This window comes from Bombus bifarius, unplaced genomic scaffold (genome assembly GCF_011952205.1).
Source record: "Bombus bifarius isolate JDL3187 unplaced genomic scaffold, Bbif_JDL3187 scf7180000007975, whole genome shotgun sequence".
Lineage (NCBI taxonomy): Eukaryota > Metazoa > Arthropoda > Insecta > Hymenoptera > Apidae > Bombus > Bombus bifarius.
Genome location: NW_022884361.1, coordinates 1,742,956 through 1,770,023, shown reverse-complemented (window position 1 = coordinate 1,770,023; position 27,068 = coordinate 1,742,956). Strand labels below are relative to the sequence as shown.

At 38.5% G+C, this 27,068-nt stretch overlaps 1 protein-coding gene across 1 annotated transcript in view; it reads left to right on the top strand.

The window, feature by feature from the left end:
- Positions 1 to 23,433, top strand: part of LOC117217302 (protein zerknuellt 1-like) — a 100,513-nt gene extending 77,080 nt beyond the window's left edge. Inside the window, exons 4-6 of the mRNA XM_033464810.1 lie at positions 14,658 to 14,830; positions 21,788 to 21,991; positions 22,523 to 23,433. Coding sequence (XP_033320701.1) covers positions 14,658 to 14,830; positions 21,788 to 21,991; positions 22,523 to 23,263 — 1,118 coding nt within the window. The 3' untranslated portion in view covers positions 23,264 to 23,433. The remainder of the gene's footprint in view (positions 1 to 14,657; positions 14,831 to 21,787; positions 21,992 to 22,522) is intronic.
- Positions 23,434 to 27,068: the final 3,635 nt, after the last annotated feature.

Here is a 27,068-nt window from a genome sequence, read left to right as displayed (position 1 = left end):
AACTTTAATCATATCGTGCACATAATACCAGCCCTCGAATCCACGCACATCAAGAAAATGGTTATTCAGTAACACAAAGAAGCTTCGTTCATCTTCTCTCCTCGTCTGTATACCTGGTAAACAATTTTTCACTGTATAAGAAGTATAACAATTATCCGCGGCGTAGCGCGTATCAGCTGCTCGAACAGGGGAAAAACGAGAGAAGTGAAAAAAATAAAGAAGCGCGATAATTCTATTTCCATTAGATTACACTGGCCTATAATTAAAATGATCTCACGAGCGGCGCAATTTATCGCGTGATCTCGGAAAACGCATCGAACATGTTAATTATGATTTTTTAAATTAGCACTCCATATATTCGAGTTAAACAGCCCGGAGCCCATATCGTCGATTCATCACAGTGGGTTCCTGTAATTTTCGTCGGAATTCTAGCCACGATCGAAACGGTTTCGCGAATCGATATTAATCCGTCCAGTTCATCTAAAAATCTAATTTCCAACGGCAATAATAAAACGCTCCAGCGATCGCCGCGTAATCGCGGATCGATCAAAGGTTAAACGGATCGCTGTTGTAGCCTTGTTAGAGAACTGAAAGATTTTCTTGTTGCCTCTTGTGCTCGGCAGACTGTTTCATCGAACAATAGCCAGCTGCAAATTGATTGACTTTTTCCATGTTCTTGATAGGTACGAGTTAGAGAAGTGTTTTTTGAAACGGTTGTTGCTATATCGTAGTATATAACGGTTTTATTGAGATATTTGAAGGATGTTGATTGGAAAATTGTTTCTCCAAGTATTTTATATTATAGTTCAACGAAGTGTACTGTGCTACCTTCGTTTTATTTTCTTTGAATCTTGCTTAGAACTATTTGTTAGAATCTTTCAATTATAATCTATTTTCATTTGCGATTTAGCCGGGATTCAACTCAGTTCAAACCTACCTTTTCCTGCTCCTACATTCAGGATAATTAATACAATTTTATGATAATGAATAAAATTTGTCATCTCTGAAAAACCTTGTATAATTCCTAAATCCTAATTCAGTGATATATTTTTTAGTAATCAAAGTAATTCGCAGTATATTTTCCTTGTTACATGAGTTATTTCAACTAAGAATTAACTAGGAGAAATTATTTCAAAGAAAGACAATTCCACATCTAATTGCATCTTATTTTCTTATTCTTCGAAACAGCATAAATTTCCTAGTAAAAACAATATATGCCACGTCTACCGAATATCTGTGACAAAACAAGAGTCACAGAAGCGTTGGTCAGTTCCTTATCTAGTTGACTTTTTGCTCACCGGTCTTCTGGAAGAAGTGGCTTCCTCTTCCCATGCATTTACGCTGCACCAACCACCCCCGGAAGGGTCTCTGGCTTCTTAATGCTGGCTATACGTAGCCAAGGATTGCACGCGAAGGTATTAATATATAATTAACCGGCCTGGTTGTAGATCGTATCTGAAAACCTCCTTATCGGCCAGCAGGCCGCCGATACCGGGGCTACCCATATTATGCGAAGACCCTTTACGTGGCTTCGTACCTCGTTCGACGAGCTGCTGCACCGCTGCCGGCCTTTATTTTTCTTCTTTTTTCTTCAACCTCGTCCCTTCTTGCTCTCCCTTTCGTGCCTTTCCGTACGCCCGTCCCGTCATTTTTCTCTCGTTCCTCCTTTTGTTACTTTCGTTACCCGACGGAACACGATCCAAGTTCCTGCTTCAAAAATCGCGGAAAATTGCTACCACCATGTTTGTGTGATCACTAAATTTTCTAGGCATTATTAGGGTCGTTACTTTATGCCTCTGTTATTAGAACTGTTAACACTACAACTACAGGAGTTATTTTTTTTTATAAAAATTTGGTAAATTTACGACGGTGCATTTTTAGGAATTTGTAGATGAAAGTTTTCTTTTATGTTACATGTTTATTCGTATACCTGTCATTTTGATATTTGTGGTTCAAGCTTTCTACTTTCGTTGTTAATAGCTTTAATACCAAATGCAACAGAATCCTGCTAAATAGAATGAATCCTGTGTGGTTTATGGTCTATGAAATTATTCTCTGATCTTTTCTATTCATCGTTCTGATTTCTTGGAGGCGTGAATAAGCTAGCTCACAGCATCCTTCCTGATTAAATTACCAGGTTAATGATACATTCTATCTTGTCATACGGCGTGTATAAGAAAGAAATTGTTTCAGAATTCAACCTGGCCTTGTCCCAAACAAACATACGAAAGACAATATCCATCATGTGTAATAATTTGAAATACAATAACTCATATCCTGCTTATAGATGTTTAACGTTTAATCGAAGGTAGGCATTACGGTAAATTGAACTGGGCCGACTGACGTTTCTTTCTGAGACAACTGGCTCGCACCTGTCGATGGAGCATAGTCTCGTTTCTCGTAACAACGCTGTCTTTCCCGCAGTGTCCTTTTTTAATTAGCTTCCTTTAGCGCGCGAGACTTCACCGATGTGTTACAAGGTGTTGCGTGTCGCAATATGCTTCACATCTGGATTAGTTGTCACCCGATCGTCGATAAGATTTCGATCGACGATGGAACGCATTAAATCACACTGTTCCTCGCGAGAAACCGTCCGAATTTCGCGGCTATAAATTTTTCCTGGCACCCGTTTCCTTTCGTTTCTGTGTCTGGTGTTAGATATATTATTTAATTGATTTCAGAGAAGCACATCCTTATTTAGATAATATATAGGTATTTAATTGTTGAGAAAGTTCGCCCGATTAAAAGAAAAAAAGACTAACGAAACCTCAATAGAAAGTAACTCAAATTCGATTAGATTTTAATGAAAAATTCCGAATACAAATTTCAATCTCAATTTCATAGTAACAAAAATTTGTATCTGAATTTTTCTTTAATATTTTTCTTTAAAACATTTTTGTAAATATTTCAGAAAATCAACAATTAATTATTATTAGAGCGGATTAAACTCTCAAATTTAGCTATGTCAAAGATAGGATAATTCCTGATAAAAATTTCTCAAAATGAAAATATTTACTATTTAAAAAAATTAAAAACACGAAGTGCAACGTAATCTCAAAATGTAGAAAAATACATTTAATCATACGGGTTCCTGAAGAGCACCAGCCACAATACGTCGCTCGAACACTCTTATTACTCTGGATATTTAATTTAAGATCGTCCAAGTCGAGGCACGGAGAGTCGAGCAGAGAAAAGGATGAAGGGAAGGTCTGGAGGGGTTGTTGAGAGGGTTGGCGGGGCCGGGAGAGGGGCAGTGTAACCGGGCGTCAGGAGGATTGATGGCGTCTAGATGCAAATGCAGTCAGTCTGGCACGCAAGCAACGTATCCACCTACCGACGCCTTATGCCAGTTAACGCCTTACAGCTTAATAATCTTGTTCCTTGTCCACCTCTTCTTCTTTTTATCTTTTCTGTCCTTCTCCGATTTTCTCGTCTTTTCTTTCATCCCTATGTAAGTACCTATTCCTTCGTCTTCTTTCTTCCTCTCTATTTTTTATGCAATTTTATCCCATGCATCTTTCTCTTATCTTCTAATAAATTACTCAAGTTTTCTCTTATAATTTCATCTCCCCTTCTGTGCTAATCATTTTCTTCCTGTCTAATGTTCGTCGTTTCTTTCATCTACTTTTTTTATTTTTAATTTTCTACATTTTTCCCCTCTGGTTCCTCCTTTACATAGCGTAATACACATTTCCTGTAGCGTCATGCTCTCCCATATGTAAGTATTAGTTTAATTTTTCCCCCTTCTCTCTCCTTGCAATAATTCTCTCCTTTTTTACATCTTTTTTTAATTCCCAATTTTCTAAAATTTGACTCCCTCGACTTGCCAATTTCCTATTTTCCGGGCAACCGTTTCGTTACATCTGCGCTCCCACTCTTCGCCTATCTGCTTTTCTCTTTCTCACTCCCCCCTCCTTCCTTTCCTATTCCCCTCCTTTGCCTCTCTCTTTCTCCATCTGCCGTCTTTTTGGCCCGTTTTTCTTGTTCGCTGAAACTCGTTCCATCTTCCCCTTCAGACGACGCACTTTATCACTCTCTCTCGCCGGTTAAATTACTTTATTAGCCCTGTTTTCCTGCGATACCCCCGCCGGTGGCCCTTCAAGTCTCGCCACAACATGGTTTCGATGATCGAGCCGTACGGGAAGGTGGAGAAATTATCCGACGTACAAGGATCCTTCAGTTCGTTAAACACCACAGTAATGAAGTTTATATTAATGTTTTCGGTAGATCTGAGATATCGCTACCCGTTTGCACACACGATGGATTATAGAATGGCTGTTAAAATTAATTGTCGAACCAGCCAGTTGTCTGACGAGCGGCTCTTGTTTAAAATGTCCCTCGTTAGATGTTGAACCACAAGAAGTCCACTTCTGAGCGTTTCAAATTGCGTTTGCTGTGTTTCCGGTTCTTCCTCGTTTCGCATACTTTGTTTTAGCGGTGATAAATGTGGATTTGGAAAGATCGTTTCGGATGGCAGAAAAGTGACATTAAGAGTTAAATAGGAAAGGTATTTAATCTTGTTTCTTTTATTCCATTGAACGATTGATGCTAGATGACAAGACGTATAACATGCATTTAAGTATGCTATGTTTAAATAATTTTAATTAACATAGTATGGTCAAAATAACATAACGTTCGATTCTTAATAAAAATCAACATTAACTATATTGCAAAAATTGCTAAATGTTCTCACTCGAAACTTAGAGACATAGTTGAAATTATTATGATTTCTCCCACTCTAACTTCTTCTACTTTCATTAAGAAAGAACAGATTCTACCGTTAACGTTTATTTAAATACCCTCTCTTTGTGGATGTCATTAACTAGAATCTAAAATTCGTTCATGCTCCTCCCGAAATGTCCCAAAATCATCATGAATACCAGGAACCACGGAACGCAGCTGCCGATCGCTTAATTCAGTTCGAACCTACTAAGTAGCTCAGCGGAATTTCCTGGAGCCTGTAATTTATCATTATAAATCAGGCGGCGGGCGGTTCAGAGATAGCCCGGCCAAACGTGAAGAAGAAATTCTCGTGCACGGTCACCGTGGAAATTCGTCGGTGCATCCCCTTTCTGGGCAGAAAGTGGCGGTCTCACGGGTGCCAGAATGTCGTTCCTAACGCTAATGACGTCGTTGGCTCTCACTTAACAAGAGACTACCCTCTAAATGGAGGGTTGCGTTCTGCAGTCAACCGGTCCGCCTGGTACACGGCAACCCGGTGATTACGGAACTCGAATTCACTTCTAAATTACATCCGTCGTAAGTGCTGTTAAAGTACGTGCAACCGTCCACCTTGTGGGATTCGCGATGCAACTTCACTGTGAATTTTCGTCGAATCGATTCACGCTCATTGTTGCTTTAATTCACCGTGATGATCGTAGCTTGCTTTGTGTTTAGAAGTGACGAGACAATTTTGTGACATGAATATACGGTTAGAAGCTATTTGAAGATATATATGGAAGTGAGTACGTATCAGAAAGACAACAGAATCGTGTATCAACAGTTCGCTCTTTATTCCAAAAACAGGTCAATAACTCAAGCGTAAAATCTATATTTGTAACTTCTTCAACTTCTTTGCAAACTTCTCTCTTTTGCAAAGCTTTTGGCAAAGACGCCAATCGTCACGAGTCAGAATATCATGTCGCGATTGATTTACAGACAACGTTCGCCCATATGCCTTGCGGCAACGAACAAACCTCGCGAATCGGCAAGGCATGAGAGACATATTTTCCAATCAGTCACCATCGAAAGTTGACGCGGTACGGTGTGTCGAAGAGACGGGTCCAATTAAAATTTTTAATTAAGAATCGTCACGTGGAACGCGGGGACGTTCGAGAGACTTTATTAAGCCCGTACAATGTATGCAACTGGAAAATGGGTGCCGGCCTATTAAGTTTAATGTCATTATAAAGGTGTCAAGGCACGGCAGCGTCGTAAAACGCGGCACGCAATAATATTCCACGCGCGTCCTGTATTCGGCCTCCGGTTAATTACGGTTTAATTGCAGCCTACGTCGTCGCTAACAGACAGCCGATCGCTTTCTTTCATTAACAGATAGAGAGCCGTGCCTCGGGACCCGTGCTTTTATTCGAGATATAAAATCTTAATTTCGCGCTGATCCCGAGTCTCCCCGTTCAGTACCATCTTCGTTTCTGTTCGATTCATCCGAGACAGCTGAAACGCGCGTCCCCCTGGGACACGTGACGAGACGTTTCTCACCGGTTTCACGCGATTTACCGCGAACCAACTCGCGCGACGCAACTCTACGGGCAACTCATTAAGCGGATGCACCAGTGACGATGCTACTTTCGTTCTTCATAATAGAATTTGTATCTTATTCTTGAAAGGTTAGTGCTCCACATGTAGAATGTCAATAACGCTATTCTGTTTTTGCTATTTCAGACTAATTGTACGATGGATACACAAGATACGATTGTCAATAGAATTCGAAATTTATTCGTAGTAGCACTTTTGACGTGATCAGTGCTCGTCTTTCATAAATTCTATAAGTCTGTTGTCTCGCGGTAATTATGCGAATAATAAGCTGGTAGTAAAGTTGTTAATAATATCCAGAGCCTGGGTATCTATTTCAATTCGTTGGAAATTACGACTCCAGAGTCGCTATTATGTTCTACATTAATCTAACATTTAATCGGTACTTTGAAAGGGAAAGTTAAGAGAACGTAGAACTGCAAATCGACTCTATTGCAGATATTAATTAGAGTAATCTAGTCCAGCAGTATGCAATTTTTCTTACGCTCGAACCTCGAATCATTCCTTCTTTTATCGCATAAATTTAGAACACGTTACCTAACTAATCGTAATACCAATCTAAATAATACCTTTGAAGATATGCATAAATCACAAAGAAACAACAATATTTAATATTTTATAATTACGTTTCTGATCGCACAATACATGCGAAAATAATATATTGTATATGAGAGGAAGAGCCACTTTTGGCAGAATAGATCGGTCAATTTTGGAAAATTTCACTGTCTCTATAAAACGGACAGCGATGCGTTCGAGTAAATAGCTTCTTGAATTTTCAGGATAGCGTGTAATTGGCGGTCACACGTAAAAAGATAATAGTATAGACGGGGGAACGAAATTTGAAGGCGCGACCCTTTTTAACAATTGAACGATATTAATCGCGCAATTCATCAGGATTTCGTGAAAAGGGGCAATTTCGTTTTTATATCGACGAAATTAGCCTTCCGTTGATGCTTTTAAATGACAGCCCACACACATAGACGCTTTATGCCGCCGTTATTACGGTTAATGTGTCTGACGGAAAGCGAGAGGTAATCATTGTAATTTCATTCGCGGGCTGCCAGTTTCGAGAGCATTTTGGCCAACGAAACGAAGTAGTTTTCTCTTCTTTCGATGAGCTTGGATCATTCAATGACTGCGATATCGCGAGGTTGGCTATGAGATCGTGAGGATATCACCTTTCAGCGTGACAATTCGATTGAAATAAGGAAAGTGAGTCAGGTCAATGGTGATTGTAAAAAGTATCAAAATATTGGTAAACTTTTGGATATTTAAAAAGCCCCTATATGTAAAACCTCTATATGCAGTAAAGAATATAAAATATAATGAAGAACATTATAAAAGTGTAATATGATCAGTATATAGTGAAAATATAAAAGAAAGGTAATATTTAAAAACGTGGTGACGACATGGCACGCTTTTTGTGTTCTCTTTCATGCAAAAATTAACAAACGTGTATCACGAACGATACAGCCACTAATTGCGCCATAAATCTGCTAAATTGTAAGAAAAACATTTAACTTTCCATATTCAGAGAAGATTCAAATATTACGCACAGTTTTGCTCGAAGAAAATGATTATAGTCTTCGTTCAACACGCGGAAGTATTCATAAGCTACAGTAATGGAATTTTTTCCAGTGTCTATACCTATGAAGAGAATGCATTTCGCTTAATGGACAGCTTAGCTATACTTTTAATTATTTACTTCTGGTTTATTATCAATAACTCAAAGAACAAAAATTCAGACACGAATGTGTCAGGAATAATTTCTTTTTTTTTTTAAATTATCGAAAATCCTTGTTAAAATTAGGAAGGAATCCAAGTAAGAATGTTACTTGATAAAATGCAGTATCTTCCCCTTAATTTTTTTTCTTTTTTTATGGCTGCGATCAATGGCCCACCGGGCAATCTGAACTTTCGACGCGTTAAAATCTACGTCTGCAGACAGGACACGATACACGAGTACCTACGCAAAAGCATTCATGTGCAATTGGGTACAGGTATACGTGTAATTTCAATTTAATTGCGGGTCATTTTCCATCATGCATAGCCTTGTAAAATACCAGCCATTATTATACGTATTTAATCACTAGCGGATATCGGTAAATTTTATTGCTAATTTAAGCCACCCTTACGCGGATGCTGAATCAGAAGGAAAACTCATTGTCGGTAAAAATTCTTCGCTACGAAATCATCGAACGTTCAAAACAATCGACTTAAAACCCACTATAACAGAGGAATTCTCTAAGACGCGTATATAGCAACCGATCTCGATATCGTAATTTCACGAAATTACGAAAATCCGTGGAAGCTACGGTGAACTTCACGGTCCAGGGGATCGAGGATCGATTATTACTGGAAAGAGACCCGGCGCGTTTCGTGCGCGTTTATGGCGGTCCACTGGTGTATACGCGACGACCAGCTACGTTCTTAGCGTGGCGTAATTGCATGATGATACGTTTCGGCCATGTTGGGCCCCATAACGACGCACGCGACCCTACACGCAGCCCTTTTTCCTTTTAAAACCGCGGATGTCTTATTTCTCAACCGCGTGGAAATGGAAGCCAGACAGGGCTGGCCGAATTGGCAGCAATGACCAAGAATTGGTACTTAGTCCCTATTGGGCGGCGCATTCGTTCCCAGTCGCTTCTTTCGCCCTTTTTTCTCCCTCTCTCTTTTCTCTTTAGTAACGCGACGCTTTATAATCTTGAAACCCGCTCGTTCTTATTATTATTACCGTTACGACCAGTGTACACTAGGGAGATGTTAATAACAGTCCAACACGTAACCGCTTTTACGCTAAACGTTCCTTCGGCCTTCTGTTTTTCTGAAACAGTCGCTTCGAGTGAGGATCGTGGCGTAAAGACGTTCGGTCGGCTTTTTATTCGGTCATTGGATTTTGATACCTTCAGTAGCGATCCTTTGTCAGTTGCAACTGTTTCGTGATGATTTACAACTGGGTTTCGTTGAAATAAATTCGACTTGAAGCAGAATTTGATACTAGAGGCGATCCTAAGTCTGTTTGGTTTGCCGATAGAAAGATTTAAACATGAGTTCAACTTCGACTTTAAGTTTGCCTCAAATTTGAACGGAGAATTTTCAAATTTAGATGTAATTCTCATTAGCAATCATACCATCGAATATCCAAATTTAAATTCAGTTCAAATATATATCAAAAATTTCCAAATTCCAATTCGACTCAAATTTTAACTGCGAAATTCAAGTCTCCTAGATTCCATCGCTTATTTAGAATGCTGGCACCAGTGACCGTCTTCTTTTCAATTGAATTATCGCTATTTCCACCATATGGACGCGTAAATTAACTCATTCGTTAAAAAGAAAATAAATGCGGCATTTCGAAGCATCGAAGAGTATAAAAGCGATCCGTAGAAGCAAGTTCCTTAGGTTGCCACCGTGTACAGCTGGATGAATCGCTTATGACGGAGTATAGATTATCAATAATGAGCGGATCGATTGATATCCGTCCTGCTCTCATTCGGTCTTCTCGCAAGACGAAGGAAAGAAGAGGAGAGAGGTAATCGATGGATAAATAGCATCTAATTACGCTGATTAATGCGCGACCGAATAATTTTTTATTTCTCTTTAGCTTCTCGTCAACAACGACACGGCCGATTCGCGAACATTATCGTCGATTGGTAAATCTTAATTGGACAAGAGGTACCGAAAGAGAAGCGGGCGAATCGCGATGACCCAGCCTGCAATAAATAGCAGCTGGACACCGGCGGCGTCTGTTTCGGATGAAAGCAATTTATATTCGAAACACGTTTTGTTACAAGCACGTTTTAATCTTCCACCATCGCGAGAATGATCCGCTGTGTTCCTATTTCGTTTTTTATTGTTCCGATTCTCTCTTCTTACCTGAATATACGTTTCTCGATTCGATTGATTCTTCCCTGCATCTTGCGTTCTTCCTGCAACAAGTTTTATCAGTATTTTAGTAGATTTTAGATTTGCAATATTGTCTAGTGTTAACGGAGGAAATATAGAGTAAAGTATCTTTTACTGCATCCTTGAGCCGTAATTTTCCTTTCAGTGAATATTCAGTACGTCGATTATGTCGATAATTTATTCATGTTTCGTTCGATTAATTGAATAATTTCTTGAAAATGAAATACGTAATGGATAATAAGATTATCAAATATTCAGCTATTAAATAATACAAAAAAGATCTGTAGAACGAGCCAGTGGTTCTCAAACTTCTATATTGTACAACTATCAATCGTCCAAAAAAAAATACTCGACTGTACTTCAGCAATTGACTGTAATTTCACGGAAATTCGAGAGATCTTTGAGTTTGATTACGTCAAGGAGGTAGGAGTGTCTTAGAATGGAAATTACACTCAAGTCGGATCGTCGTTTGGCGAAACGATCGTAGCGAAGTAATAGTAATCGTTGGAGATTTATTAACGAAACGTGCTGATTATCGAAGTGTCCCACGGCTTGTCTATCCGTAGCCTGTTGTCTGTTCCTTTATATATGCATATAATAAAATTGCGTTACACGGTAATTCGTATGCATGCCTCTCCGGAGTATTGAATTAGCCTTTTTAACCTACGATAACCGGTGAAAATTTTTTATTCCCCACGGAACGAAGACATTTCGATCCCTTAATGATCCCTCTAGTAGAAATTGCTTCTCGCGTGCAGCGACAATTAGCTTAAACGCCGACTCCCCTCGAAGGACGAGGTTCCGATGAAAAAAGGAAAAAGAAAAGATGGCTCCGTAGACCGATGCTCGAGAGAGAGAGAGAGAGAGAGAGAGAGAGGCAGAGAGAGAGAGAGAGAGATAGTATAGAGCTATCGTAATAAATTACCCTGCCATTAAAACGATGTTGGCGCCGTGCGTAATTTGTATTCATAATCCGTCATAACGTGGGGCAAACTCGTCATTACGAAGGAGCCAACGTTCCTGAAGTTTCCTGTGACAAACATACGCATTACAGCTGTTTAGATTTTTAACTGTCCCTCTATATTCCGGTAGGGTGTACGAACGAGAGGCGCAAGGGGATACGTCAATTTCCCTGGACCAGTTTCGCCAATGTGTAAGTAGGAAATTATACGTATGCTCGTGCATAACGCGATCTCTTAAAATTGTCGACGATTGACGATTGCCTGATTGGATAAACGATTTTCATGAAAATCGCTGTCGGCGTGTTTATTTTTGCGCAAAACACCGTGGAACGTGTTCGCGTTTTAAACTCAGGGATATGATACGCGCGAAGGTGCTGGTTTGGCAGACGAATCTCCTTATTTCTTCAGTTTAAAAGAGAAGTGGCGTATCCAGGATAAATCTTGTGGATTTTACGCGGTATATATTATATGGGAAACTTGTATTTCTGAAGGGAAAGTGTATAGGTTGATTGCATGTTTCGTGCTCGAAATATTAACTTGCATGCTCCCATGCGCTGATTTGGGCCGGTTTGATTCGTGTGCGAAATATCTGCTGAGCGATATTGCTCGATTATTCGACGTCAATTTGTAAACCGGAATGTTTTTGTCTAAAAACGATAACTGGTTGTTTCCAAACGAAATTACGTGTTGAAAATGTAGTGGCACATGAACGTAGGAAAAGTTCAAGTGGAAATGTAAAATTCAAATAAGGCAGAGACCCATATTATTGTGCCTTCGAGTACTAACGTTGTTTAACTTTTTACAAGGTCTAGAGGCGAATGAACTCCGAACAGATTTTTATTGCCGTTTTTTCAGCCAGAATCTTCAGCCAGAGTTACATGAGCAAGTTAACTTTTTGTGATAACGTCCGTCAATATAAATGTATGAACGTGCTCCCTAAGACAGAGTATTGTTACCCTTTTTTCGATCGGCATAGTAGCATTGAGCGAGCGACGATTAAAACCGGTATACACTATCTCTTGTACTTGTACTTATACTGATTTTAATACATTGGACTATTACGAATTCATCCACTAGTTACATTATTAAATACACCTACACGTTTAATCCACCCAAAAAAAAGTGTAGAAATTTTTCAGTCCTTTGGCGAAGCTTAATACATACCTATGTAGAGGATTGTGTATGATGGTTGATGAAATAACGATGTAACGCGTTGTTGGAACCGTCAAGTGTATTTAAAATAATAAATAAATGAATAATTACAGATACTGTCGTTAAGACGCTCCTACTAACAAATTCGCTAAGACAGTGTATAATCGCTCGCTGATAACTCGTTGGTAACTGATAGATACTCGTAAATACTCAATAGATATGTTAAGATATAGTTATGTTCAATCGTTCCTTTCGATCAGAATTTTTAATTCCCCGAAAGGAAATATGCAAAATCCTCTACCGTAATAAAAATTTACTTGGATAATTCTGAAGAACGTCTCAATCCATCGTGAATATAATTAAATCAGGAACAATAGATCGGTTCGAGTTAAAGACTATCAACGTCCAATCAAAGCAATAAAAGTCGGATGTCAAGTATGGCGGCGAGCAATCCTCTCAATTACATATTTTGTTTCGATAAATGACGAGTAAATGGTCATGCGTTCTTAGATAAATTGAGAGATACCATTTACGGAAGCGATGATTACGAGGCGGCTGATCATTGTGTCCGAACGCGTCATGCTTGTGCCGCGGAATTAAGCGAATCATTATCATCATGTCAAGTTCATTATGCGATCGGCTATATTATCAGAAGATGGGCACTGCTTTCTCGTCTGGAAAGAGGAAAACGTAATTCTGTCCCGTTGAATGCGACGAAAATAGATTGAGAGGACGTTCGGCGATCAAGCCGGACGTGAAAATTGTTTAACTCGTTCTCTCATAAATTATTTAACGTGCTACCTGTATCATCTATCAAGTTTGATAGTCGTTTCCGATAATAATACCGTGCCGCGGACGTGAAAGAAGAAAAATTGCCTGTGTCAGGCTACACTTTTCGCCAGCGAACGCTCCAATGTGTCTCTCAACCACGAATTCCTTCTTTCGCCAACGTAAGTGCTCAATTCTCTGCGCTAATACGATTTTTAGTCATTTATCTTTGGATAAATTAAATCACGAATTAACAGAGATTACAATCTATCCCTTTTTCGATGAATTTTGTAAGGAGACGATTGATCGGAGTTCTTTTCCGAAAATTGGTCGTTCGATTTTTTTTTTTTGAAATCGAATTATCTGAAATCATTAATAATACTTGGCATTATATCGTAAGAACAAAAATTTCACCGGTTGTTGCGCAAATCCAAAATACATGAACCTTAAAATAGCATGAAAATCATTGATAATACTTAACATTGTTAATAAAACTTTAAATTTTACCTCATAAAATCCTTATCGATTCTTCCAATTCCTAACAATTTCACCAAAATATTTAGAAGGATATTAAATGTTATACATGAAGCTCTTTTCGAATCATTTCGATCTCGGGAAACGTTTCGTCTCGTGCTATTTCATTTCCCGATCCAGATAACGGCGACCTTATTGCAGAGTCAATCATAATTGCCGATCTTTTTTCAATTCCGCTCCGTCCGCATTAGCATACGTATCAGCGCATACTTGGACGGAGACGTCTGCCAAAACAATCGAGGATCCGCAGATTTTTGCTCGAGATAGGGTGGAGGGTAGACGTGAGTCCTCGTAAAATCACTGAAATTCTATGTTTATTCAATATGTCGGGATTCTGCTTCCCGGTCTTATCTGCGACGAGACGATAGGTCCGAATGATACGATAGCTCGAACAATTCCGCGACGATAAGCCTTAGTGTGTTTCTCCCTTTCACATGGAAAATGACGTCTCTATGCAATTACCAGACGTGCAGCTTCTAGGGAAATATCGCATCAGATCGTGCTTGGGAGAAATAGATTTCGATAGTATTTTTCGAGCAATGTATAGTTTGATATTGATTTCTATTAAGAAGTTTGAAAACATTTTTCTGTAGGTAATTATTCTCTATCGGAGATCTAACAGCTGTTTTCTATACTATAATTATTATTTTTAGTGGAAGTTTGTCTAAGACAAAATAAGAAGGTTGAAGTCAAATTATTAGAACACATACTGTTGAAATAAGAAACATCTAAATTCCATGTATCAACTTTTATTTAAAAAATTATCCTATTTCAAAATTCCAATAACAATCTAACGAAAAGAATAAATACCAATTTTCTTAACTTTCCTTTTGAAAAGTGAGAAAACACTCTTCAAACAACCTTCGAATCTATGTACGATGTTTTCAGAAGAAACACCGTATAATATCGAATATGTAATTGAATATTATTCTCCAACAAATATCAGGTGAAGCTTAAGATCTTAATCCCGAAATGAAAGGATAATAAGTGACTAAGTGGCTTAACTTTCTTGCTGAAAAATCTACAGAGATTCTAACGTGGGTACGTTCATAATTTCAGGCTGCGATGGTGAATCGGACGAAGGTGGAAGCAAAAGGCGAAGGAGCAGGACCAACTTTAATAGCTGGCAACTGGAAGAATTGGAACGAGCATTTCTCTCGAGTCATTATCCTGATGTGTTTATGCGAGAAGCTCTGGCTGTGAGACTCGAGCTGAAAGAGAGCCGCGTGGCCGTGAGTATATTTCGTTCGTATTTTTACAAACTCAACGCTCGAATCTTCGGAGGATAATCCCTTGTGAGGAAAACGGGTATAAAAGGCAACTCGGATCTTATGAAAAAGAAACCAGTCGACGAAGGGTTGAACGAATGGCATTAAATTTACATCCACCGAACTTTACGAAGTCGGTGAAGTTGACAGCGTGGAAGGAAATGAAGAGATTATTTGAGAATATGTAAGAGGATTTATAAGACTCTTGGGTACAAATAGTGGCAAATTGATGTCAACTTAAGTACACAAATTAAGATTACGCTTATTCTTCCCGAAAGGAAGGCTTTTACATTTTCTTTTTATTCTTTATATTCCACGAATACATTTTTAGCTCAACAACTTAAGTTGAAATTCAGAAAAAATGTAAAGCCTTCATTAGAATCAAGTCGAAGTAAAAAATCTAATTTTTGATCGAATTATGTCTAATCGAATTATGTCTAATCGAATCTCATTCCGAATTAAGAAATTTTTAGAAAAGGAGTCGATTTCTTTGCTTCCTGCTTTGTTTTCTGTTTAAGTGGCCCAATTTTTTTTTGAAAAGGGGCATGAACATCGAAAAACATCGAAAAATGCATTTTTATTGCGACCTGATTTAACGTTTGGCGTAGCATTATCTGGTGTCCTAGATCGGCTGTACCGATAGGCGAGAATTTATAGCGAATTCGTTGTCATTTTTCGAGGGTTGATGCCCGACAGAGGACGGGGGTGGTTTGATCTCGGTACCGTCGGCCCTTGAGCTACTCTCCCGGGTGTAGTTAGTCCATCTGCTCGATTCTGAGTGCGGTTACCTTAGCAAAGGCCGAGCCGTGTGCCGGTCGAATGGTGTTGGAGGGTAGTAAACTGAGGAAGATCTATCTTGGGACCCGCAGCTTCGATTCGTCGACCGTATCCATTTGAATAATGAACTGAATTTTATATGTACGTCGTTTCTTTCGTCAAGCCGTTTGTACTAAAAGAAGAAAGTCAGTAAAAATTTTTAGAAAATTTTGTTTTCTTTGATCACAAAGATATTTCGCAAATGGAAAAATTGATAATCGCATTGAAATATTTTCGAAAATGGTTGCAAGAGTTGATACTACGACTTTGCCACACGTACAATAGATGCTCTTTGAACAAAAAATGTTATAAAAAACTTCCAATATGAGAAGGTTAAAAGTTATAAATTCTTCGGATGACATTAGGAATGATGCATCATGGCGCATGCATAGAGAAACGTTTCATGTGAAAGGGCAATTCGTCAGTCGCAGGAAATCGATTTCGCGGGAAAACGTTTTTTAATGTTATCGCCAGACGGAACTCTTTCTTTTCTCCTTTAACACGTAACACGCCCATCTCGTACGTCGTGGAATAAAATAATAGTAAACGATAACATTCTCTTAATTTATTCTTCCGGAAGCTCGTGATGCCAGGATAAATTGGCGAACCACGCGAATCGTTTTCCGTGAAAGTCGTAGAATTGCATGTAACTAAAAAAACGTATACGGTTTAACAATTGTTTTCATGACTAGCGCCCGTTTCTCAAATAATTAGCGATGTTTTGCTTTTAATTGACTGACCATATTTCTGAAAACCATCCACGGTGGTTCCTTAAGTCATTGCATTACAGAAAAATGTATCATTATAATTCGAAAGAAGAACAGATATTCTCTATTCCAAGTGCAGTTCAATTCGCTGTTTTGCTACTCATCTCAAAATTAATTATGCAAAATAAGATTTGCTTCTGTTGACTCGTTATATTTCTAACAAATTATTGGTAGATTTTATTTAATAAACAAGCTTAAATATCATTAAGAACTTTTTAAAATATTGCATTGTACAATTACAATGTACAATATTGCATTCATTCGTTTATTACGATAAACGGATGAAAAGATTCGCAACATCCTTTTGCTTCTGTTAGAACTCGACACCATAATACGCTGGTAGCCTTTTGTGGGACCAACGAAAAAGGGTGGACCCTCAATTTCACGGCCCATCGGATATGAAGCTACCCTCACATCTCCCCAACTTGATAAGATATTTATATTTATGTGCTTAGACACGCTTCATATGCTACGTACTAGCCAATCGTCCACTGTTTTCTAATAATTAATCGTACCTCATTTTCTCTCCTAAATCGCACATGCAATGCATCATCTGCTCGGAATTTAGTTTCTTTAACCCATTTGAATCGAAGCTTCGTCAGTCATCGACTTTATTACAATTACACTAAACCATCTTATTAATAATCATTCCATTATTTAACATAACAATAGAAAAATATTATTATAAATACAGTGTTCATAATACGTATAATAACAATTAATTTATAATCGTCGAATTATTCATATCATATTATATAATAATTCAAATCTCTCTCTCATTTCACATAATAGACAGCGTAGCACAAATGTAGTAGTAGGTCGACACGCGAAACCAGGCGTTGAAATCACCGCGCGAAACCCACGCGATATGCGATTCGATCGCTTCTTTGCTAGCTGAACATAGACTATCCCCTTTGTAGGGCCGAAAACCGAGCGACCTTGGTGACAGGGGTGATCCTGAGATAACCCAAGCTGGTGACACGATGTCACGCTGCAGCCGGTGCGTCTTTTGGTAGGGACTGTCCTCAGATTAGATATCCGATACCCATGCTAGATAACCCCTGCGGATGCTAGTTGAGGCTTTTAAAAAATATTGTCACGATGAGATAAATCGATGACACGGTTCGCCACGGGCAACTGGAAGCCGAGGACAGCCTGGGACCCATGTCGGTTTACACGTGGGTGTCGCCTTTCGGAAAGGGTGCGTTTTCGAAAACGATCGGTATCTTACTCAATCGCAACGAATTCATTAGTCTCGTGCGAACACGAAGCGTTTTGTGACTTTAAACGGGTACCTCTGCTTCCTCGGAAGCTTGAAATAAGCGTGAGTGGGTTTCTTCGAAAAGTGAGAATCTTGGTAGTTGGTTGTATTATTCCGAAGTTTCGTCTTCTTTCGATGCACTTTTTTTAAATAATAAAAATATTCTTGTGCTGTGCTTATTCAAACAAATGCACAATAATTATTCATTTAATGAATCTCCTTAATGAATGAATGAATGAATTTCCTTAAATTACTAAACCATATTCGTAGAATTTCCATATTGAAAATATTAGATATATTGTGAATAGTAACGTAATGGCTTAATTAAAAATTTGCGATTTTGCAGTTGAGTCGTTATTCTCCTGGTTCAATTATGCGATACCTTAAAAAATCAATTATTTAACAAACTAACAGAATGCAGGAAATCTTGAAACGTTTAAAAATAAGGTCGAAAGTATCAACTGGCGGACAGCTCGTTGAAGCAGTGCCATTTTCTCGCCCACCATGTTCCGTTCCGTTTATATTTAAATGAAGGGCTACGTATCATGCTCGTTGATTGTCGATCGTTGCACGCGTCGTTGAACGATCTTGTGGTATCATTATCATATTTACTTAAAACCAGCGAACAAGCTGCCCCCTTGTACGCTTTTTGTCCTCGACATGAAAGAGGGAACGTGAAAGAAGAAGGAAGATCGGACAAACTGGTGCAGGGGAGGCGGGATGCTGCTTAAAAATCAATTGCACTCCGAACGACACGAACGATCGACGGTCTTCTCCCTTTTTCAATACTCTTTTACGACGTCGTGTCAGAACTGGTCCTCTTTGATCCACTTCGTTAACGTTGTCCGACGATTGGCATCCATTTGGGTGGAATGGGGACAATTTTAATAACCGCTCAGAAATTTTCCAAGGTCTCTCAATCCTGTGTTCGTGTTGGTTCTTTCAGGGAGATGATCCTTGATCCTGCGAAGAGAAATTTTATTTCTTTCTTTCTTCTCTTTATCTTTTTTCTGTTTATTAGGTAAGAAGGTGGAATTTTATAATTAAAATATACATCTTCATTTAGAGAGAATATCTTGAATTTCCGTTCGAGTGTTTTGAAAATTACGAGAAGAGATAATTATAGGGACAAATATTAATAATTTTCATATAACACTGAATTCTTCGAAAATTTCTTTTGCAAGCCTTTACTCTACATTTTTTGTAACATTGCTTAATTTGGTAGAACAAATACAATATTTGTGTAGTCGCGACACCTGTTGTTGTTGTCATGAGCGTGTTATGTATTGCGGCATAACCACCGAGGATCGCAACGATTCTCGCCATTCTTTTTGATTCGGCCACAGACGGATTCGGATGTACAGGCGATGTGAAATGGAAAATACGTACATACGTATCTATATCGATTAAAAGCACACATTTCAACAAACATTGCAACATTATTAAACGTATCGTATTTATTAATATTTTGAAATACAAGTTCTTTATAAATGTATGTATAAATTTGGAAGAATAATCACAGGAGAAAACTGCAACGTTGAAACAATCTCGATGAAGATGTATGTCGATTAAAAAATAATTCACTCGCTTGCCTCTGTCTAAGGCTAATTAATAGTTATACCTTTTTTATGTGGATGTTTTACGAGCGTTCGTTGTTTTGTCGGCGTAAATCGATTCGACAGAACACACGACGCGTTCTACGTTTCGTGCATACGAATTGCCGGCATGTAATAAACCGAGCGACGAGAGCTGAATATTAATTAGCACAGCGTCAGGGTAATTATCGCAGTGTTAAATTTCTTTTACGTTCAGATCTCTTTATTATTTTCACCGGTCAAAAAGTCAAAACCGTCAGTAGCTATTCTTATCGATAATATTCCAGTCGATAATCTCCTCGAAACGAAACTTTATTTTAATGTAAAGGCGCAAAAACATATCACATCGATACAACGATTAACTTAGAATACACGCATGAAAGATGTTTCGGATAGTGTATTATACTTTATGAGGCACACTTCACGATATCATCGACGTAAATCAGGTTGAGAGTGTTTTCAGCTAATTACTCGTTCTATTCGTGTTATATATTCGTGAAGATGTAGAGATACATCCTATATATTTTTTCTAGAATTTCGAGAATATCAACGTTTTAAGGCGGTCTTCTTATCCATACAGTCGTTTTATGAATGCTTCTCTGGAGAAGAAAGGCAGTCGTAAAGTGGCCAGAAAAAAATATGTTACACATTTAGCATCAGTCAAAGCACATAATAATCGATGGAGTAGCTTGTTAGCGGTTATCAGCCGGCGATAATTCCTAACGAATAGTAGTAATAATGCCGAAATAATGTTTCTCGTTGGTTGAGTTAACGTGGAGCAGCTGTAAGTCGTTCTTCCTTGATAATAATGAAAATCGAAACATCTGTGTTACAAAGACATGATCCGTGGGAAAATTTTCTAACACTTTATTCTTTTATTTTTTATTCTATTTATTTTGTTTCCCATATTACTAAAAGACACTGCGAACATGAAGCCTGGGGATTATCGTTTTATTTATGCAGACGTTATATCAACGAATTTATCACTGTTTAGGCGAGTAAATATTCCCAAGAAAAATGTATGTATGTAGATCGTAAACAATGGTTTATCTCGGGTTAGGACAGAGAATAAGATTGAATGATGTTCGACAACCAATTGACATCGCTTATTATTTCTGATAATGACATACGATTGACGATGAACTTGCGACTGTCTGATATTTTATCAAATATCGAACGGCGTAGTTCCTTGCATTGAAATGATTCACTTTTGCACAATATTATACACTAGTATGAAATATTTTAAAAATTAATATTTTAGAAATTACTTTGCTGGGACCCTGCAAACTTCTCTCTCCGAAGCTCAGAAATTTCAGTGCTTTCTACGCTTTATAATATTTCTATGTCATCTGAATAGCATAAAAATAATTTTGCAAATAAATTAAATTGCATTTCACAATCCATTATCGCGTGAGAAATACATCAATTAACTATTTTCCAGTTTTCAAGATAACACACCCTACTTTCGTTTCACCGAGTTCGAGCAAACAAAGTTCCGCCAAACTCCGGCAGAATTCGGTGAAAAATGGCCAGCTGCGCGTGGAACATTCTGATCTTTCCTCCGATTGAATCTCGTTTTCGTTTGGAAAGTAAGAAGCGAAGGGAAGAAAGGAAAGCGAAGAAAATTGTAAGGGCACGTGACGTGCAGAGGATAGTTAGAGGGGGGTTGGCGGGGGTGTATTGATCTGTAGCTCGCGTGAGAACAGCGCCGCATACCGGGCCGCAGCCACAACTAATGTCTTCATCGTTTTCAACCACCTTTTCAACCCCTTTCTCCTCTGTTTCCATGTTTCTTTCTCTCTTAGTCGAGCGGCGAAATTCACGCCGGCTTTAAATCGTGCTTTACGCCGCGAGCGTTCACGCGAGCAAAGGGTTGAAACTCACCATGAATCAAGACACCCTAGGGGGTCGTTGGTTCCTCTGCGCGGGCTGCCCTCCTTCGTGTAATTTCGATATTTAACCGTTGTGACCGCTCCACGCTTGGACGTGCTTTTAATTACTCCAGGTAAAACAGATAAAGTCGCAGTCGTCGCGGTGAAATACTGCGTTCTCCCCTTTGATCCTGCGGTATTCCATGAAACACTCGACGGTGGAATTGCAAGCATATTTAACAGAACATAGATTTTCTCACAGAAGACTCATCTTTCAAAAGTGTAAGGTCAAAGTTGAGGGTTGCTTCTCGTTTGGTTTACAGAGCGTAAGAATTTTAAAAATCCGCCCTTTCCGATGAAGATTCATCTTTCAAAGGTTTAAGATCAAAGTTGAGAACTGCTTTTCATTTGGTTCAGGAAATGTAGCAGTTTCAGAAAATTTATCATTTTCAAGGAACATTCATGTTTCGTAGGGCCAAGATTAAAGTTGAGCGTTTGCTTAGAAGAAATGAATTAAAAATTAAGAAATTTTAAATAAATTTCTAAGAAACATTGCACTTCCGAAGTGGGATTCTTTCTTAAGTTAACAAATCCGCTTTGTTTGCTTGCAGGTATGGTTCCAAAACAGAAGGGCAAAATGGAGGAAGAAGGAGCACACGAAGAAGGGTCCAGGAAGGCCGGCGCATAACGCTCATCCTCAGAGTTGTAGCGGCGAACCCATTCCACCTGAAGAGCTGAGAAGAAAGGAGAGGGAAAGGCGGCAGAAGAAATTGTTGAAAGCTCTTGAACGACAGCAGAGGAAATTAGCTGCGAAGGTAACTCCTAGACTTAATACAATCTGCGTTATCCAATAGTAAGTTACAGAATACAACGAATGTATAAAAAGCAATTGATGGTAATCTCTGAAATTGTAATTCTATCATAGATTAATTTCTAGTATCTGATTACAATCGAAAGCAATTTAGACACTTGCAAATGAATATTATTATAATCTATATTTCTATTAAAATGAAACGAATCTTATTATCTATCGAATATAATTTCAATCTTCACAGAATTCAACAGAAAAAACGTTATTACCTTCGATCAGTTTGATAGTATTTCTTTTCAATTAAAACTTACATCATATCAAGATCGTACTGTAGATTCTGTTAAAGTGGAACAAATCTTGTTATACCTATCGAATATCAATTCAATCTTCAGCGCGTTTCATCAAAGGGTAGCGATCACTTAAATAAAATTTCTTTCGTTAAGAAATTAAGTCTATCCAAGTTCCATAATATCCGCAGATTACTGCGATCCAAAATAGAAGCTCAGAAAGGAAGAACGCAATATTCTGATTTCAGGGAATCACCGTGGACCTCTCGACGCTTCGCGCCGAATGGGAGTCCCGAAGCGCCGCGGCATCCAGCGGAAATTCCCTGAACGGCAGCCTAGGAAGCTCGTTCAACCACTTGACAAACAACAACGAGAGCAGCAGCGTGTCAGGTTCCGGAAACGACGCGAACGAGGAGATTGACGTGGTGGGTGGTCTGGATTCTTGCAGCGAGAGCGGCAGCGAGAGAGTCGATTCGGCTGCGGATGGCTCTATCGACGGAGAGTGTTATCCAAGGCTAGGAAATACCAGCAACGAGCAAAACGATGCTCGGAGATCGGTGAACCAGGTCTCAGGGAGTCTTCAGAGTCCCAACTCCAGCCTGAGCCTCGATCATTTGAACCATCAGCAAGGGATTCATCATTGGGGTCTGAGCCTTCTAGAGAGAAGAAGGGAGCTAGTGAACATCAACAGTGCAGGTGGACAGCGCCATACAACGAACAGTAGCAGCAACCCTGGCAGAACATCCGTCAGGCAACAGACCAACGAAGAAGAGGTCCAAAGCAGTAGCATAGACTTGTCCGTGAAAGGGAGAGAAGAAAGAAAGAGGCTGAACCCCTTCTCCATCGACAGTCTCCTGGGCAATAACAGGACCAGCACCCCTGGAATCCACAACGAATACAGAGCCTCGACGCCAACCCTTTCTAACGGAAGGGAGTCGAGCAGCCCCACGTCGCCGATCTCCGTACCCACTTCGCCATCCACCACGTAGTGAGTCAAGAAGTCGAATTCCTTCCAGTCGAGATTTTCCGGTGACAAACGACGCGAGTTTCGGTGTTAGACAACGAAGTGATGGGCCAGTTTCGCGAGAACATTATCGTGAACAACGAGAAGGCTGAGGTTAGGGAGATTCACACGTTTAGGACAGTACCCTATGATGGCGAGCCTAGATCTTTCGTTTCTTAAAAGACTTACCACGGTTTCGTGATAGGTCGAGCAAGGTTAACATTGTTTAGCATCGTTCGATTGGTCAAGAAGAAAGGATCTTTAACGAAGGATGACGAACAGTGATTCGATCTACGTTCCACGATCCAATTGGAGATTCCAGAGAGTTTTCGCTGTCGAAGCGTGACTGTTTTCGTCGGTCGCGTGGCTCGAAAGAGACAAAGAGAAAAGCGACGAGTTTTTTGACTGAATAAAGGGAAGCTTATATCAGTTTCGACATATCTGCATCGAGTGCGTGAGTGACGTTGAGTCTATCCAGGGTGTTCGACTTTCTTCTTTGTCCTGCGTGTTCGAGTGTAGAGATCGAGACGAGAATGTGCAATAAAACAAGCATCATCTTCCTCTTTTTCGTTCTAGAACGATTTTGTTCGGGAGATATGGCGGAGGATGAGAGATAGATAGAGATAGTACAGATGCGTGTGCGAGAGAGCGACAGACTGCGCGTGTATTTAATGTAAATAGCTCGAAGTATGGACGATTTCGTTTTATTTAATTGATCGTAGTCGATACCCAAGTGTTCGTCGAGTCGCGGATATTATTTAAAGCAATAGAGATTTCGCCTGGTACGCGTGTATATAACATAGAGAATAAAAGGAAAGTTTTAGACAGTGCGTGATGGATGCTGAAAATAATGACAAGCGGTACAAAGCTGAATTGCGGGATGTTTCTCCTCTTCTTGTTTTTTTTTCTTTTTTCTTTTTGTGTCATACCAGGGTGCATTTTGAGTGTGTGTGAGAAAGAGAGGGATATCGGAGATCGATAAGGGGATGCGAAGAGGAGAAGAGAAGGACAGCGAAAGCGTGAGAGAGAGAGAGAGAGAGAGAGAAGATGTTACGAGATGCCATAAAATCTGGGATGCGAGACAGTATCTACCGTATATTCATTTCAAATATATTAATTTATTCTCAACACTATATACATAGTGTCGTGTGATGAATATACTCCATCATTCGATCCTCCTCTTTCCTGTGCACCATCCGTATCGATTTGTGTAAAAGGTAAGTGCGAATAACTTATTTCATTGAAACAAAGAAATTGGAAAAGATGAAGGATTATCGAAGAAAAAGATTAAATGAAAAATTGCAGAGAACGTCCAAATTTTTCCTTCTGTTAGCAATTATGTATCATTTTGCTTATTTATGGAGACCATCAAATTTATTTCGTAATTTATATTACATATCGAAGCATTGGTAAAACAAACCAACCGGCATAATGTGCTTTCCATATAGTTGCAAAATTTGCCGCATTCCTAAATTTATTTACACGAGTTGTTCGTCATATCGTGAATATGTTGGTGCAACACGGAATATCATATATAGGATTAATATTTAATTACGTTTAAAGATTCATCAACGTGAAAGCACGATACACTATTGTTTATTAAACGAAACGACAGAAATTAATTGGAATGAAACCGAATGAATCCTGATAACTTAATTAGCATAACTTTAGCCGACCGGTTGACCGTACGAATTGCACAATTTTCGTGGATTTCGCCAGGAGGGAAGGACAAAATGAAAAGTAACAGAAAATCGTGAAAGCTGAATAGAAAGCTTCCATTGAAATAAATCACTGTCTGTCGTTAAATCTTCCACATTATCTTCGAATTACCATGAGGATATCATTACGATTTTCCTCAATTTCGTTTCGCGAAATCCTTCAATTTTTTTTGCAACTTTATACTCTCATTATTTTTAAAGTACATGATATTCACAGCCGTGTGGTAGAAATGTTTTTCTAAACTGCAATGAAACACGATACAAAATATGGTTTATACGTATGATAAAATTGCGGCGGAAACTAAAAGAGACATTCGTACCGTTTATAAATTCGCGGAATAGGAAGAATAATGGAGCCATAGGCGTCCTCGTAAAACAAATACCGAGGCCACGTATGAATTCACGTATGAATATGCATAGAAAATGATATATCAACTTTCCGTCGTCGTATATCAAATTTACATACAAAGCGCGATCTGTTAATTTTATATATGGCACTTTATTCTAGATTACATTCCGCCAATTTTTTGCTGTTTCTCCTTTCTTCTTCTTTTTTACCTGTTCCCTTCTCTTTCTTTTTTTTCTATTCTTTCCCTTTTTATTTCATGGCAAATTTTCGTTGATTTTCGCTTGGAGGTCGGAATTCGCGTGAAAAATTCAGGCTAACCGCGATGCAATTATTATTCACGAGAAAAACGGATATTTATTTAACGCTTTCAGTCGCCTTCCCCTCCCGGGTGTCGATTATAACGGGCCGGATCATTTAATAAATATTTATGAATTTAATTCGCGACTTTCGATTGGAGCAATCGCGAATATGCTCGCTACCGAGTTCGTTCAACGTGATGGAGAACGAAATTGATAATGCACGCGGAAACTGGTTGCGTATTCTCGACATACAACAAAAATCATCGAGTTTTATTTTGTTCGTTCCAAAAGTTGAAGTTCAGGATTATTTAGTCGTGGATAATTTCTTTACGGTTGCAATAAATTGTATTTATTACAAACGTTATTACTAATTAGGTTTATGACCAAAATGTTTCAGTCATGAGATTTAGGTGTAGAAATGAGAAATATTATTGGTGCGATTGAATAATTTACACTGGTTTCGCTTAAAATTTTATTCACATTTCACGCAGGAAACTACATTTTATATCTTATCGATTATGTTGCAAGAATGTTTTATTAATCATTTCGTATTCACTGAGCAGAAACAGCTAAATTTTACCATTTAATGTTCTTTTGAGGATTTAGTATAATTAAAACACTTATGTGTTCTATTAACCGTGTTCAGCGATCCTTTCATTAACCCTTTCATAATCAGTGAATAGTAATAATCGCACGCTTACTTAGAAACCTGCATCATTACAAGAAAGGAGTTCATTTGATAGTTTCTAATTATTCTATAGTCCTTAGACAGAAATACGTAAATATATTTCATTTAGGAAATTACTGAGAATTACACGTTTTGTTCCATCAGCATTATGCTGGGAAAGTTAACAACACCTTTCTCGTAATTTCTTTTTTACTTTTTATTTTGGAGATACATATACATTAAGTAATTTTTTAGGGTGTTTGAAGAATAGATTTTGAAAAGAATATATTATCGTAGTGGAAGATAATGTTGTGGTATTATTAAGCATTATTCTCATAATATTTTTAATTACGTATAGCCTAAAGAAAATGACAAAAAAATTAAATCGAAATTGAAGAATAAAGTTTCTGCTGAATATCCTTAAAATGTCCATTAACAATACAACGATATAATCTTCGCCTGCATAGTTCTCTTCAAAACTTAACTCTTCAAAATTTCTATAATCATCAAAATAGGAAATAATTCTCATATTAATTCTATTCTAGTTATATTCTACACACACGCAATCAATCAACTATTTTAATCAATAAATCATTTAGCTTTTTCTAATCTAATCAAATCTCTTTCAAACATCGTCACGCGCACCAACATCTATTTTAATCGGGTTAAAAGGCACTTCATAAATGCACAGGCTTCTCTCTATCCGCTGAAACTCTCGTAAAGCCATAATAATCGTAGCGATGATAATAATAATAATC